This window comes from Colias eurytheme, chromosome 29 (assembly GCF_061535395.1).
Source record: "Colias eurytheme isolate Ceu_HAF_F1 chromosome 29, ilColEury1 Martin Lab GWU primary, whole genome shotgun sequence".
NCBI classification, from domain to species: domain Eukaryota; kingdom Metazoa; phylum Arthropoda; class Insecta; order Lepidoptera; family Pieridae; genus Colias; species Colias eurytheme.
Genome location: NC_143008.1, coordinates 3,779,640 through 3,794,913, shown reverse-complemented (window position 1 = coordinate 3,794,913; position 15,274 = coordinate 3,779,640). Strand labels below are relative to the sequence as shown.

General features: G+C 33.4%; 1 protein-coding gene and 1 pseudogene across 1 annotated transcript in view; one reads left to right on the top strand and one right to left on the bottom strand.

Moving 5' to 3' along the window:
- The window catches only part of LOC149896172 (stAR-related lipid transfer protein 7, mitochondrial-like), a 43,617-nt gene extending 29,854 nt beyond the window's left edge, over nucleotides 1-13,763 (bottom strand). Inside the window, exons 1-6 of the mRNA XM_090117935.1 lie at nucleotides 13,332-13,763; nucleotides 12,185-12,300; nucleotides 11,324-11,445; nucleotides 7,790-7,956; nucleotides 7,053-7,214; nucleotides 6,253-6,372 (exon numbers count right to left, since the gene is read on the bottom strand). Of these exons, the coding sequence (XP_089974061.1) occupies nucleotides 6,253-6,372; nucleotides 7,053-7,214; nucleotides 7,790-7,956; nucleotides 11,324-11,445; nucleotides 12,185-12,300; nucleotides 13,332-13,586 (942 nt within the window). The 5' untranslated portion in view covers nucleotides 13,587-13,763. The remainder of the gene's footprint in view (nucleotides 1-6,252; nucleotides 6,373-7,052; nucleotides 7,215-7,789; nucleotides 7,957-11,323; nucleotides 11,446-12,184; nucleotides 12,301-13,331) is intronic.
- Nucleotides 1,380-2,171, top strand: LOC149896173 (uncharacterized; annotated as a pseudogene).
- Nucleotides 13,764-15,274: the final 1,511 nt, after the last annotated feature.

The window sequence follows — 15,274 nt, the reverse complement described above, 5'->3', positions numbered from 1 at the left end:
TGTTAATCCAAGTTACCCTCTATATGTGTGCTAAATTTCATTGTAATCGGTTCAGTAGTTTTTACGTGAAAGAGTAACAAACATCCATACATCCATACATCCATACATCCATACATCCATACAAACTTTCGCCTTTATAATAGTATTAAGATAGCCTTCCTCGATAAATGGGCTATCTAACACCGAACGAATTTTTCAAATCTGACCGCGTTCAAACAAACAAACTCTTCAGCTTTATAATAGAATAAATCAGTTTATAGTGAAAAAAATTGTATAGTTTCATTTGTTTATATTCCAAAAGGGCTCCCAAATTCTTGTGTGCCCATGGGCCCCGGCATAGACCAAGACGGCAACAGAAAGGATAAAACCTTTCGTAGCTTTCTATTGTCTATGATAATTATAATCTGTCTGTAATTGTAATCTGTTTAAAAATGTCAAAGACTGAACAGCGATCAAAGCGCCAAAGACTCGTTCACTTCACCTGTGAATTATATTATAAGTCGTACTGCCTTCATCATTCACAGATGGACCTCGATATTTACACGAAAAATCACAAGACGCCATGACTTACGTCCAATTACCCAATTTAGGCGGAAATCAAACAATATATTAACACAAGTTTAACTCCACAAGACAGATACGATATAATTAGCAGAGTCTTCCATTTAAAAGTACAAAAATTTCTGCACCTCAAAGAAATGTTATTGCACGCTGCAAAGCCATGGGGCTCTTGGCGATTCTCACTGGGAAAGACATGTCACTAGTCTGCAACAAGATTCTCCTTTAAATAGAAATAGGATAAATATGTACAGTTTAACATGCTGAATCTTGATCTACTTTCCTTTTTTTTGTACCACGTATAATTTTTTTTTTATATCTTTGATTTCCATAGTACGTGTGAGCCATTATTGCCCTAAACGCTAGGGCAATAATGGCCAAAATTACTCGATCAATATCTTATTTTTCGACTTTTTATTGATTCATCCAAAATCAACTTAAAGCTGTATTATTTCATAACGGCAATCAATATCCGTCTGTTCCCCTAGCACATGCAGTAAATATGAAAGAAAATTATTGTAATATGAAGCTGTTGTTAGAAAAAATTAAATATTTATCGTACAACTAGCTTTCCGCCCGCGGCTTCCCTTGTTTTTAAAGAAAACCCGTATAGTTCCCGTTCGCGTGGGATTTCCGAGATAAAACCTATCCTATGTGTTAATCGAAGTTACCCTCTATCATCTAGCAGGACAAAGGTCGTCACAACAGTCTATTTAATTGCAATTGTAGTAACTTTATTATGGTGGGTGAGAAAAGGAACGGATTAATATCCCAATTTAAATTCGAATGCACTATGTGCAAAGAAATTTGCATATTTTCGAATGAAAATAAAAAAAGATGCAGATCAGTTGGATCTCAATTTAGCTGCAATCACTGGTGCGAGTGGAATCGAAATCGGATATTCTCAGTTTGAGGAATTATTTTCGGCGATTAATATTCCCGTTGTTTTCTTAAAAATATTATACTTACACAACTTCAAAATGAAGTGTATGCAAAGTGGGAAGACACTGCAGTGGCTTCGATGGAAGTTGCTGCTCAAAAAGAAAAAGATTTCGCACTCGCCGAGGGACGAACTAAAAATGGATATCCCGTAATAGATGTCTATGTTGATGCTGCTTGGTGTGCAAGATCTAATGGGTCAAATTATAAGGCTTCATCAGGCAATGTAGCTATCATTGGCAGAAAAACTGGTCAGATTCTATTTTGGCGTAATAAACAAATATTGCATAATATGTGCTCGAGCTGAAAACAAAAACATTGTGCCTAAGGAACATGTATATTTTAAAAAAATTCAGGGTTCGTCATGTTCCATGGAAGCCGAAATTATTGTTGAAGGCTTCAAATCATCCATATCGATGTATGGCTTGTTATATGGCAGGATGATTGGAGACGGTGATGCCTCAACATATGCGAAAATCTTAAACGCTGATCCATATAAAGAACAGAATGTTACCGTTGAAAAGATTGAGTGCCGTAATCACATACTTCGCAATTTTTGTAAAAAGCTGAGAGCAATCTGTACTGAAACAAAATATAAGCTGATACACCTAAAAACTCTTACGAATGTCAAAATAATGACAATGCGAAAAGCCATAGTAAAATCAATAAAATAACACCTCGGAGACCCCTAAAAATCTGACTATTGGGATTTTATATAAGGATATTATAAATACAGTATCACACGCATGGCAACCACCAAATGTGCCAATCCTATTATTGCCGAAAAGAAAAAAATGACGGTGATGGATTAAAAAATATTAAAACTTCAACTTTCTTGTTCCGAATCAATGCCATCGTTTAAAATGTAGCTGCGAATGCTCGTTGTTTGATTAAAGATGTAGACACAAATAAAGTCGAGTGTTTTAACAATGTCATAGCTAAATTCGTTGGCGGAAAAATAATATTTTTTTTTTTAAATAATAAATTTTTCCGCTACATACTATCTCCAAAGATTTGAAGTCTATGTTGGGGTGCAACCTGATGGACCATTTAAACTGCCCTCTGATACCAAAAGTAAAACGATTGATAGAATCTATTTCCGGGACTGGAAGAAATGTTACCATGGACAACTGGTTCACTAGTGTCCCACTGGCCAAATCGCTTTTAGATGACCATACGCTTACTATGGTGGGCACACTGAGAAAGAACAAGCCCGAAATACCAAAGTGTCTCTTACCGGAAAAAACACGAGAGACGACTTCTAACATATTTGGTTTCCAAAAAGATATGACTTTGTGCTCATATGTGCCGAAACCAAGAAAAGCAGTTCTGCTTTTATCGACAATGCATCACGATGATAATGTTGAGGGTGAGAAAAGAAAGCCCGAAATTATTCATTTTTATAATAAAACGAAAGGGGGAGTTGATACGAACGACCAAATGTGCGCCACTTATAATGTAGGAAGACGTACCAAAAGATGGCCGATGGTGATATTTTTTCATATTTTCAATATCACAGGTAGCAATTCCTATGTAATATACAAATCTAAAATTGACCCCAATATATCCCGAAGACTATTTTTAAAGTTACTGGCTGTTGATTTAGTCAAACCTCACAAAATATCAAGAGCCAGCATACCCACACTACCACGACCGCTGCAAAAACGACTAAAAAGACAGCATGAAATTTCGGACCAAGAATCTATTTCTGAAGCAGTCGGCCTGCAGTCGCAATTATACAAAAGGACAGGAAAACAAAGACTGAATAACCATGTGTGCAATGACCATATGATTGTAGTCTGTAAAAATTGCAACGGTTAAAACTAGGATTTGAAAAAATATTTTTCATATTAAAAAAATAAATTAATTATATTAAAAATGTTTAAAAGTTGATTAATATGTAAGTTCAAATGTTCTAATTAATAAAAGTCTGATTTTGCATGTATTTCGTATTTTATTTTATTTCCTAATTCTGGGGTGCTACATACCCCACGCGACCGCTTATGCAACTTTGTAGGCTCGCCCAATTAAGGGTTAACACTAAGTGCGCAATTCCATCTGTACAAGAATCTTTTCTGAATAAAGCTCCAGGAGGAAAAATTGCAGAAGTAGAAAGAAGAAGAACACTTAAACGAAAATTTAACTCCGAACACCCAGTAAAAAACAGAGAAGATTGAATGAGGTCAATCAAAAGCAACATGACTATGGTCATGGAACAACAGCGCCCGATATGCCCCCAGAGTAACATGGAAACAGCGAAAAAATAATATTTGAATCAGTTAGAATCCCTTACAGCTGATCGCCATGCAATTGAAAGATCAACAGTATTGCAAAGAAAGTCTAGTGATTGGTTAGAAATCAGAAAAAAAATAATCACTGCTTCAAATTTTGGACCAATATGCAGAAGAAAAGAAACTTTAGACACTGCTCCTTCAGTGAAAAATATATTATATAAAAAAAAACTTGGCATTACTTCTTATGAAGCTTTAAAGTGCAAGATGTCACTTAAAATTCATTTTTTAGATTCGTAATTAGATTTTCATTCCCGAAAATCTTGGAGCGGTATCAGCACGGAGAAAGATTTCATCAAGACATATCACTCGCGCTACAATGAAAAACTAGCCAGCCAGCGAATCTTACTAATAATATAAATGCGAAAGTTTGTGAGGATGTGTGCGTGTATGTGTGTTTGTTACTCTTTCACGCAAATACTACCAAACTGATTACAATGAAATTTATAATACATATAGACTCTAACTGTTAGAGTATGCATAGACTATAGACCCAGAGATATAAAACAGTTACATAGTTTCATTGGATTAACTTCCTATTTTCGAAAGTATATTGAAAACTATGCGCTCATTGTGAAGCCGCTTACAGATTTGTTAAGGAAAGAATAAGAATTTACATTTAACAATGAACAGAGAGTAGCATTTCAAACTTTAAAGGAAAAATTAGCAGAAGCCCCTGTGTTAATCTCTTATATATAAAATTCTCGTGTCACAATGTTAGTCTGCATACTCCTCCGAAACGGGTGGACCGATTCTCATGAAATTTTCTGTGCATATCGGGTAAGTCTGAGAATCGGCCAACATCTATTTTTCATATGTATCACGGGCGAAGCCGGGGCGGACCGCTAGTGATTTTATATGTATTGTAATAATGACCGATATGAGTAATTTTAATATTTGCTTTCACTAATAAACCATTTTCAACACAATAAACAATTTCTGAAATAAAGAATTGAACGTCATTACAATGACGCAAACATTTTTTCTTTTAAATACTAAGGAGGTTACTCAATAATCGAAAGCTGATAAATAAAATCGAATACATTGATAAATTGTGAAGAAATATCACCATAAATTAATAAGCCGTTGTTGATTATATCCAAAAAAATATTTTAATTGTGTTGTAAAGTTTCAGGAATCTCTCGTCTTCGTTATAACAAGGAGTTTTAAGGAAATTTTACTGGGATAGTTTCGGAATTAACACCAATGCAAAATTCTTGAACCATCTTAGATTTGCTGACGACATAATACTAATATCAGATAACCCTTTAGAACTTACTGCAAACAATGCTTCTACAAATAAAGGAAAATATGACTGTGGAAGAGCATGATGAAGAGGGACTGTCAATTAACCATGGAAAGACTGAATCACCCTTTAGCACTGCTAAAATGATGACACTGCTACAAACTGCGTGTGCAGAAGTCACTAAAGACTGGAAAAAAGTCGTAGAGAAAACAAAGAAAATAATTTTACACGACTTTGAAAGAGATGTGAGAATAGACAATATTATTGAAAATGAATTAATAATATCACTTCGTGCTCACAGCAGTGATGAAGTTGACGATACCAATAACAGTTCTGGTAGGTCAATTGAATAAATAAAATTTGTTGTTAAATTATGTACATCCTTGACTTATTTTCCTTAGATTTACGAAAAAAATAATAATAATGGTACAGCGATTCGCCTGATGATTTTAACGATTCACTTATGTTTCAAGTCAGAATCGATTTTTTTCGATTTCGATTTCGATCGATTAAAAACATCGATTTCATTTTAATCGATGTTTTTAAGCAGGTTACCGCACTAAGATGATAAAACTGACAAAAGTCAAATGTTGCCTATTTAAAATGGCTCGACTATAACACACGATATTTTATTGTATGTATTTCATCATAATATGTTACTCCAAACTATTACTCCAAACAAGTATTCAAATACTTTATTTCATATTTATATTCAAACATAACACGAAAAAAAAAAAACAAAAAATACAGACATGCATTCCACTCATACTAAATACAGGATGTATAACAGGAGTAACAAACATACACACCTACACATCCATCCTCACAAACTTTCGCATTTATAATATTAGTTAGGATTTATTATACATTGTACCTATACCTGTGTTATAGGATGAATATCTTCTATAACACAGGTTTTTTCCTAGCATATGAAACTTTGTTCAAAATGTCACAATATATGTATCACATAATATAATTATTATATTATGTTAGTTAATACCATGTTTAATCTATACTTTATATTATAAAGCTGAAGTTTGTTTGTTTGAACGCGCTAATCACGGGAACTACTGGTCCGATTTGAAAAATTCTTTCAGTGTTAGAGCACATTTATCGAGGAAGGCTATAGGCTATATATCGTCTCGCTAAGACCAACAGGAGCGGAGCACAGCTAGTTGAAAATAAAATGATTTTAATTAATTTACATAAAAATCTAACCTTATCAACACCATTCAAGCTCTTAACGACCATGTGACTCCAATATTCGGTAACTCGTATCGCATGTTTCGTCTCCGGCACGTCGGGGTGTTCGCACGACTTCGATACTATTATGTATAACTGAAAATAAATTATTATAATTAATAAATAAAATATTTCAAAACTAGCTTCCGCCCACGACTTTGTATGTGCATCCCCGTTTTCCCTGTTCCCGCAAGAATTTCGGGAAATCCTTTCTTAGCGGATGCCTACGTCCTAACATCTACCTGCATGCAAAATTTCAGCCCGATACGTCCAGTGGTTTGGGCTGTGCGTTGATAGATCACTATATCAGTCACCTTCAAGTTTTATATATATAGATAGATGAAAGTGTACTTATAAAAACGTACTTAGTCATGTGTCACTTAGAACATTTGCTTTGAATACACAATGTATGGGAAATTAAATGTATGGGAATGTTTGTAAAAATTTCAAATATTACCCGTTATATTTTTAAATAGTTACTAGCGGTCAGTCAGTAGTACATATTGACGTTTACTCTACATAAGAACCATCCTCGTACATAATATAAAAAGAATTATCGAAATCGGTTCAGCCATTCTCGAGTTATGCGCTTACCAACACATTTTGCGATTCATTTTTATATATAAGAAGAAGATTATTGTCATTTTACGCATTAGGTAAAGGGCTTTCGATATTAGTTTAAAGTTTTTTGATATCTGCGATAGTTACAGAATAATCGCCTGTGCACACTTAACAATTTAATTAAATAAATAAATAAATAACACCCTGTACATTACCTTATTCCCATCCTCAACGGTATCACTCTCACGCGCCCTCCGCTTCGCTTTCGCGTGTACACTCGTGAACGCGGGTTGCGCGTCCGGTTGGTTCTGTTTGAGCGAGATATCGAACTCCTTGTGCCGCCGCACGTACACGTAGTCGCGGTTCGCGAATAGTCTCTGGAGAAGATATTACTATTTATTAAATGGAAATAAAAGTTCAATCTGTTTTTTTAATTAAACACATTAACACATATTTCACTTGTGGTTGCCTGGTTTAGACCACTCCACAGTGATAAGGCCTCTTTTTGTGCTTTATATTTAATTTCATACATAAATATATGCTACAGCGATGTAAGTTATATTTCATGATTTTCATATTATAAAAACAACAAAAAATATAGTTTTTAAACTGTATATTGCATGGTTTGTTTTTTTTTTAGTTTTATATAATAGTTAGGTTTATCAAAAGTATTTTTAGATTAGCTTTGAATTTCTTAATCTCAAAATACTCACCTGATTTTATCGCTAAAATTACCTATTCCAATACCTATTTTGGCTCGCGCCAAAATTACCGAAGTAATCATTTCTGTAGTCTAGCCTATATGAAGCTAATAACACTCACAGGCCACAAAACCTCCCAATGCAGTACCGCCTGATCGGCCAATCCGTGGGCTCCCCGCTGCACTATCGACAATGCTGCCAAAGCACAGTTAACACAGTAATTAGGAATAAATTTGCTAAACTATACTTACAGGCCACAAAACCTCCCAATGCAATACCGCCTGATCAGCCAACCCGTGGGCTCCCCGCTGCACTATAGACAATGCAGCCACTGCACTATCCCAGGCCTTTCGGTAAGCGCCATCCAGTTGGACGGCTGCGAAATCGCTCGCCGAGACATCTGTGTAGCGGCCGTATACTGTAATAAAATTAAAAATAACTTGTTAATACATACTTACATTTTTTAACTAGCTGTTCCCCGCGGTTTCACCCGCATTGCTCCGCTCCTGTTGGTCTTAGCGTGATGATAAATGGGCTATCTAATACCGAAAGAATTTTTCAAATCAGACCAGAAGTTTCTGAGATTAGCGCGTTCAAACAAACAAACAAACTCTTCAGCTTTGTAATATTAGTATCTATAGATTAAATAAAAATTAAACCACCTACGATGTGAAAGAACTTTACCAAATCTAAATGAACCACAAACAATATCAAAATCGGTTGAAGCAATCGAAAGATTCGAGGTAACTAAACAATACATTCTAATAATTGAGACCCGACATCTTAAGTTTGTTGAAAGGAACTAATTTTTAAATCATCCATATTAGTGTAGTAACCGTAATCCTGTGAGGAATTTGAAAGAATCTATCTAGGTATGTGTAAAAACTTCTTGAGTCGTGTTGTTTTTTTTTTTTTTTTGTAAGAGAATCAAAAATCGGGAATCTTACGGGCAGCGTCCAATACGTATACGAAGGTCAGAAACCATTCCAAAGTCCAATAATATTTAAGTGAATCTTCAAAAACACGCAAATTACAATTTATAGCACGAAACTTGAAAACAACGCTCAACGGAATGAATCTGAATTCTGAACTGTCAAACTGTGCAATTTGCAAATTCTGACATTCTGTCAAAATCTACATTATAAATGGCGGTTTGCGTTTCGTTTCACAATGTTTGAATAATACATGTATTCAAATGTTTCAAGAATTTCATAACAAGTAAAGGAGAATGGGCAAATTGGGCCTGAAACTTGGGCTAGGACCAATACACACGAAATATTGTTTTTGTGATAGATCATTGCACATACCTTACGAAAAAAATAAATCAACCGGGTTCTTGTACAGTCAAGGCAAAAAGTTTTATTTATTTGGCTATTATTTTGCGCACAATAACGGTGTTTTTAATTCGAGTGAAGTAAATATGAATCAAAATGTCACTCGAGTGACTGAGTTTAACCACAAAAAACGTCTAACTACGTTGAATTATAATAAACACGGTATAGGTACCTGTTACAAAACATAATATTAGTGTATTTCGTTTATTAGAAGGCTTAAGATTAGTACGTATTTGTAAGTGAAAGTGAATTGGAGTAACATAAAGATATTGTCATTGTCTTATAACAGTTATTTATTGCAAAAAATATTATACACAAAGAAATAAAACTTGATGTGACTGTACAAAAACCCGGTTGATTATTTTTTTATATATATTTTTCCCGTTATGTATGTGTTATGATCTATTATAAAAACAATATCTCATGTGTATTGGTCCAACTCAAGGGTTCAGGCCCAACTTCCATAGTAAAATGCCCATTCTCCTTTGAATTATTTACGAAATAAAACCTAAAACAACGATTACTTATATTACCAATTTTTTTATTACCCGCATAGATATAAAATGTGTTAATCTGAATGGTTCCCTCGAAAGGAAGGCCAAAAGGCCAATATCGAAAATAATGTATTTATTAGTCAGTTCAATAAAGAAACGAATCTTCAATGGCGGCCAAAGCTGACTTTGACAGATGGTAGGATCATCAAGAAGAAAATAAAAATAACGTAAATTGATAATTATTTTATTAATTATTTCAAATTGTTTGTTGACAAACTTTTTTGTTATTGTATTTGTGTATTTATATGAATTATCATATTTACGTATACAGAATGTAATAAAATCCCCATAATACTTGTAATAAGCCCATAAAACTGAACAACTTTTCCCAAAGAACATATTTTGTCAAATTCCAATAAAACATTATTTACTATCGCAAATGCATAATTGTCATTGTAAATTTATGATAAAAACTATTATAGGGAAAATCAAATACATTTTAGTGATTTTATTTTTCCATTTTTTTTTTTGCATACCGTACGGCCGTGTGTGAGCGAGAGGGAATGATAAGCGCCGCCATTGAAGATTCGTTTCTTTATAGAACTAACTAATAGAACCGGATAGGTTTTTATCTAATTATACATGTAGGATTACTATTAAATCGTAAGATAAGAGTATTCATTGAAGATCTACAATTGAACCATGTTCAATTCTTGGTATATTATAATGTGAAAAAAAAATTCAAATTGCGTGTAGATGTAACAAACAAACAAACAAACGCATAAAAAGTCTCATTATAATATTTCTATAGGAATGATAATATTATTCTAGATTTATTTTTATTCAATATTATTTAAAACCAAAGTAAAAATCGAAAAATTGATATAAGTATTTAAATTTCCCTATGAGTTGTGTATCTATAGCGAAAGAGATCATGAAAGATTTTTATGTTTTAATATTTTTATATCACTTTTAATGAATTTGTGAAAAAGAACAGACGACCCACTGCGTTTTATAAACAATCAAAAAACACTTTGACCTATCCAGAAATGTTAGAAAAATATACCATTATCGTTTTATAAACAATCAAAAAACACTTTGACCTATCCAGAAATGTTAGAAAAATATACCATTATAATACTGCAGTCCAAATTTATTTATTTTCCAAATTCATTCGTTTATAACAAACTAGCTTTCCGCCCGCGGCTTCTTCCGCGTTTTCAGAGAACACCCCGCATAGTTCGCGTTCCCGTGGAATTTCCGGGATTAACTCTATCCTATGTGTTAATTCAAGTTACCCTCTATATGTGTGCTTAATTTCATTGTAATCGGTTCAGTAGTATTTGCGTAAAACAAACACACACACACACACATCCTCACAAACTTTCGCATTTATAATATTAGTTGGATAGTAGGACTTACTTATATAATTAATTAATTCCTATTATTATCTCAACAACATTCTACATAAACAAATCTAATTTATATAACTCTAAAACCATTTAATTCTATACTCGTTTTATTGTGTTACATAATGACCTTACTCTTAGTCTAGCCCAAGGTCATTGCATTATCGATATAAGATAAGCTAGTGGAATATTATACAATGACACTGTACTATATTGTTGTTACATTATAATTAACATGCAGGTCGCAATTTCATACATATTTATGACTAGGTTTCCGCCCGCGGCTTCGCCCGCACAGTCAAAAACTACTGGACGGATTTAGATTAAACTTTACAATGGCTATACATCAAAATAACACATGAAACACTAGATTTTGTCCGCGGTTACGTTTTAGTTTATTTTATATAAAAATGAATCGCCAAATACGCGCCTAAGCCTAAAACTCAAGAGTGAGTATTTAACACATAAAAGGAGCAACAGGGCAGAACACCGTTATTACATATTAACTTTAAATAACTAGTTCGAATATAAAACATACATTTACTAACCTTTATATGCATATAGCCCTTGGCCCGGTTTGTACTCTTTCCTCCAAATGATGACGTCGTTAGCTTCGATATACGGAACCCAGCCGTCTGATGAATTTTGAGCCGGTTTTGAGTCCTTACATCTGGTGAAAAACATTGTTTTTAGTTATACTCTACTAGCTTACCGCCCACGGCTTCGCCCGCTTTGTCTAAAACCTAATAAATTATATACTTAAACCTTCCTCTTGAATCACTCTATATATTAAAAAAAAAACCGCATCAAATTCGTATTCGTTGCGTAGTTTTAAAGATATAGCATACAAAGGGACATAGGGAAATAGGGACAGAGAAAGTGACTTTGTTTTATACTATGTAGTGATTTTATCACGCTTAGACCAACAGGAGCTGAGCAATGTGAGTAAAACCGCACAGCACAGCTAGTTTGATATATGCCTTAAGAGTTGCAGTTCGAAGTTAGCCTTCGCGCATAATTTATTTTATTATCTTCTTATATTTAAAATTCTTGGGTTGCGGTGATTCAAGTTAAATACGCTGAAACCGTTTGACCAATTCTCGTGAAATTTTGAGTGCGTAAACGTAAGCTGTGCCCAGTGCTATGGTTTTAACCACATTGTTCTAAGCGTGATAATATAGCTGATAGCATATAGCCTTCCTCAAGAAATGAGCTATCTAACTCAGAAAGATTTTTTCAAACCAGACAGTCGTTCCTGAGATTAGCGCGTTCAAACAAACAAACTCTTCAGCTCAGTATATTAGTATAGATAGTAACTAAGTCAAGATAGTCTGTTGGGTCAGCTATTAATTATAAATAAAAATTCATGTTCATTCAAATTAAAACTAGCTATAACATGAATTACTCACACACAATATGAAACGCCATTTTGTTTCTTGTCTATGAGAAGTCGTTTACCGCAGCTCGTACAATATATTGTCAGCTTTGCCAGTTTCTGTAGATCATCCAACTCTGATAGGAGGCTCTGAAATATTTTATTTGCATTAATATTTTTATTAAAGACTAGCGGTCCGCCCCGGCTTCGCCCGTGGTACATATTTATGTTTTCTCTACATAAGAATCATCTTCGTACTTCAAAGAATATAATAAAAAAAGAATTAACGAAATGGGTCCACCCCTTCACACGTGATGCCGTGACAACGCAAAACGGGTTTCATTTTTATATATTTAGAAGATATTTATGCTAGTTCAAATCAGGTTTTAAGGGATATGGCACTTATTAAAAATCGGAGACTTTTACAGGACACTATTTTTTACTTAAGTAGTCTTGTATTAAATATGAAGGGCCGTATTCACAATGGGCAGCTTTGGGCCAAAACATAATTTTCAATGTTTGCCACCATTACGGCAATTATGAATAAATATCTACAATGATGGCCAATCATAGACATTTAGGCCTTCTAAAATATTGTGATTGCCTCTACTTGTCCAACACTGACCATTGTGAAGAGGACCCATCAAAGATATTTTTAGTTTATAATAGATAGAAAACTTAACAGAAACAATTACCTTGTACAGTAGCAGTGGTAATCATAAAGAAATGAGCAACAAATAATGAATTCATAGAAACAGGAAGGTAAAACAAAGGAATAAAACACTTGACATAACAAAACTGTTTTTGCATCATCAACATGAAATGCAATATAAATTGTAATTTTAAATAACATCAGAATCGCATTTCTGTAAACTAAGCAATTTCCTTGTTATTTTCCATGCTTCTAATGTTATAGTGTGCATTTTTATAAATATTTAAAAAAAACCTCCTGTATAGATTTGTTGTAAAGTTAATTTAGAAGCTAGGTAACAGGATATACAGGCAAATCTGTGGGCTAAAGATAGTTCAAAATTATTTAAATTAAAATTAGATTAGTACTCTCTAAAACTGTACAGAAATAAAACATAAAACATGATTCATAAAAAGGACTGCGTAGTACGATACTAGATTTTACAAAATCTGTAAAAAGGTTCCGATAACATACTATGCATTGAACTTACCTGTAACTCATCATCAGTTATTCCTTGATCACAATTAAACGATCCACGGCCTTTACAAACAGCCGTAGCAGATAGCAATAACGTCCGTCGTGGTTTTAATATCACTTGCTTGAAACACTGTAACACTTCTCTCACCGCTCTGTCACGTTTGAATCTCTTCACAACTGTATTTACGAGGTAATTGCGCGTCCATGCATTCCAAAATCTACGTACTGCAATATCTTTCAGGAAAATTTTAAATCGGAACGCCGACATGCTAGGGTTTCAACAAGAAAGGGATAGGGTAGTTATTAATCTATTTTTACAATTTACAGCCCATCGCAGCGGTGGGTTTTTAATTTTTTTTAACATTAAATGTATTTTTGAATGGAATCTGGAAATGGATTGCGAAACATAACCTCCATTGCATGGAAATTATTTGTGACAGTTCAGGATAATATTGCCATGTGCTTTGTATGCCAAAAAAAATATGACTATTGATATTTTTAAAATTCTTCCATTTAGTAGTTATTGATCTTGTTTCAAGCTTATTGCGGGTAAATTTAAAGATAAAGTGTAGCAATATATTGCCACATAGCCTACAACAAGAAGCTTATATATCTAATACACTGGAGATGGCAATATGAACATTAACTTGTAACAAGAAATATGACCTTGAATGACGTCAGTTATGTTTTTTATCTCTTTCTGTGGGGTAACCACACTGGTTTGTAAATTCAGGATTTTTCGAAATAGAAAAAAAAACTAAAAATCATGGTCTATAATAATTAAATAATAACGACATATATTTTTAACAGTATTTAAATATTATCGAAGCGACGCAATTTTTTTGACACATATGCCATATTGACAAACCGAGAGTTGCTATAATTTTTATTATGGTGACTACCCATTATCAGGTAGTGTGACTTTTTAATGATTGGCTCAGATACTTAATAAATTAATAACAACGTAATTTTGTATAACAACATAATTATTAATTACAAAATAATAATTGTCTCATCCAACAATGCTTCTAAAAGATGTTGTTGGCAATTTATCAATGAACTCATATACAAAATCTAACCTTTTGCACAGAATATTACAGAAGACATAGTAGCCTTGGGAAAACTTCGTATTAACAGTGACAATACCAAGTTAGGTGTGAAAGGGATAAAAATTATAAGTTAGGATCAATGAACTTGTGCTCAGTCGTCAGTCCTAGACGATATCTCCAGTGTACTAGATGAAAGGTTCTTGGTCTATAAATATGGAATATAGATTAAACAAAAACTATAATTATTATAATTTCATATTTAATAACTACTCCATTTAAAAATAATCCAATGTTGTATTCACAGTTTTATCGATAGTTATTGGTTAGTAGATATGTACTTAGGACATAGTAGATATAGTTAATTGATTGGACGGGACCACAGACGGGACTATATGTCCCGCCAACACACAATCGCATGTTTTATACATACCTACATATTGTAACAGTTTTATAAAATATAAACTGTCGTTATCTATCTATCTATCTATCTACACTAATATTATAAAGCTGAAGAGTTTGTTTGTTTGAACGCGCTAATCTCAGGAACTACTGATCCGATTTGAAAAATTATTTCGGTGTTGGATAGCCCATTCATCAAGGAAGGCTATAGGCTATATTATGTCATCACGCTAAGACCAACAGGAGCGGAGCAATGCGGGTGAAACCGCAGGACACAGCTAGTCGTGAATAATTGAACTACTTTTGAAATAAATAAATAATTTTCAAATATCTAAAGAAAAGAAAAACTTTTCTATTCCTTAAAAATTCTTGTATGTGTTTATTAACTACTTTTTATAAGTACATCAAATAAAAGGAAAAATGATTGTTTATTATGCATGGATTTATTGATACCCAATCAAAGAATTAATAAGCGTATTTGAACGAAAAATATAATAGTATGAGACGT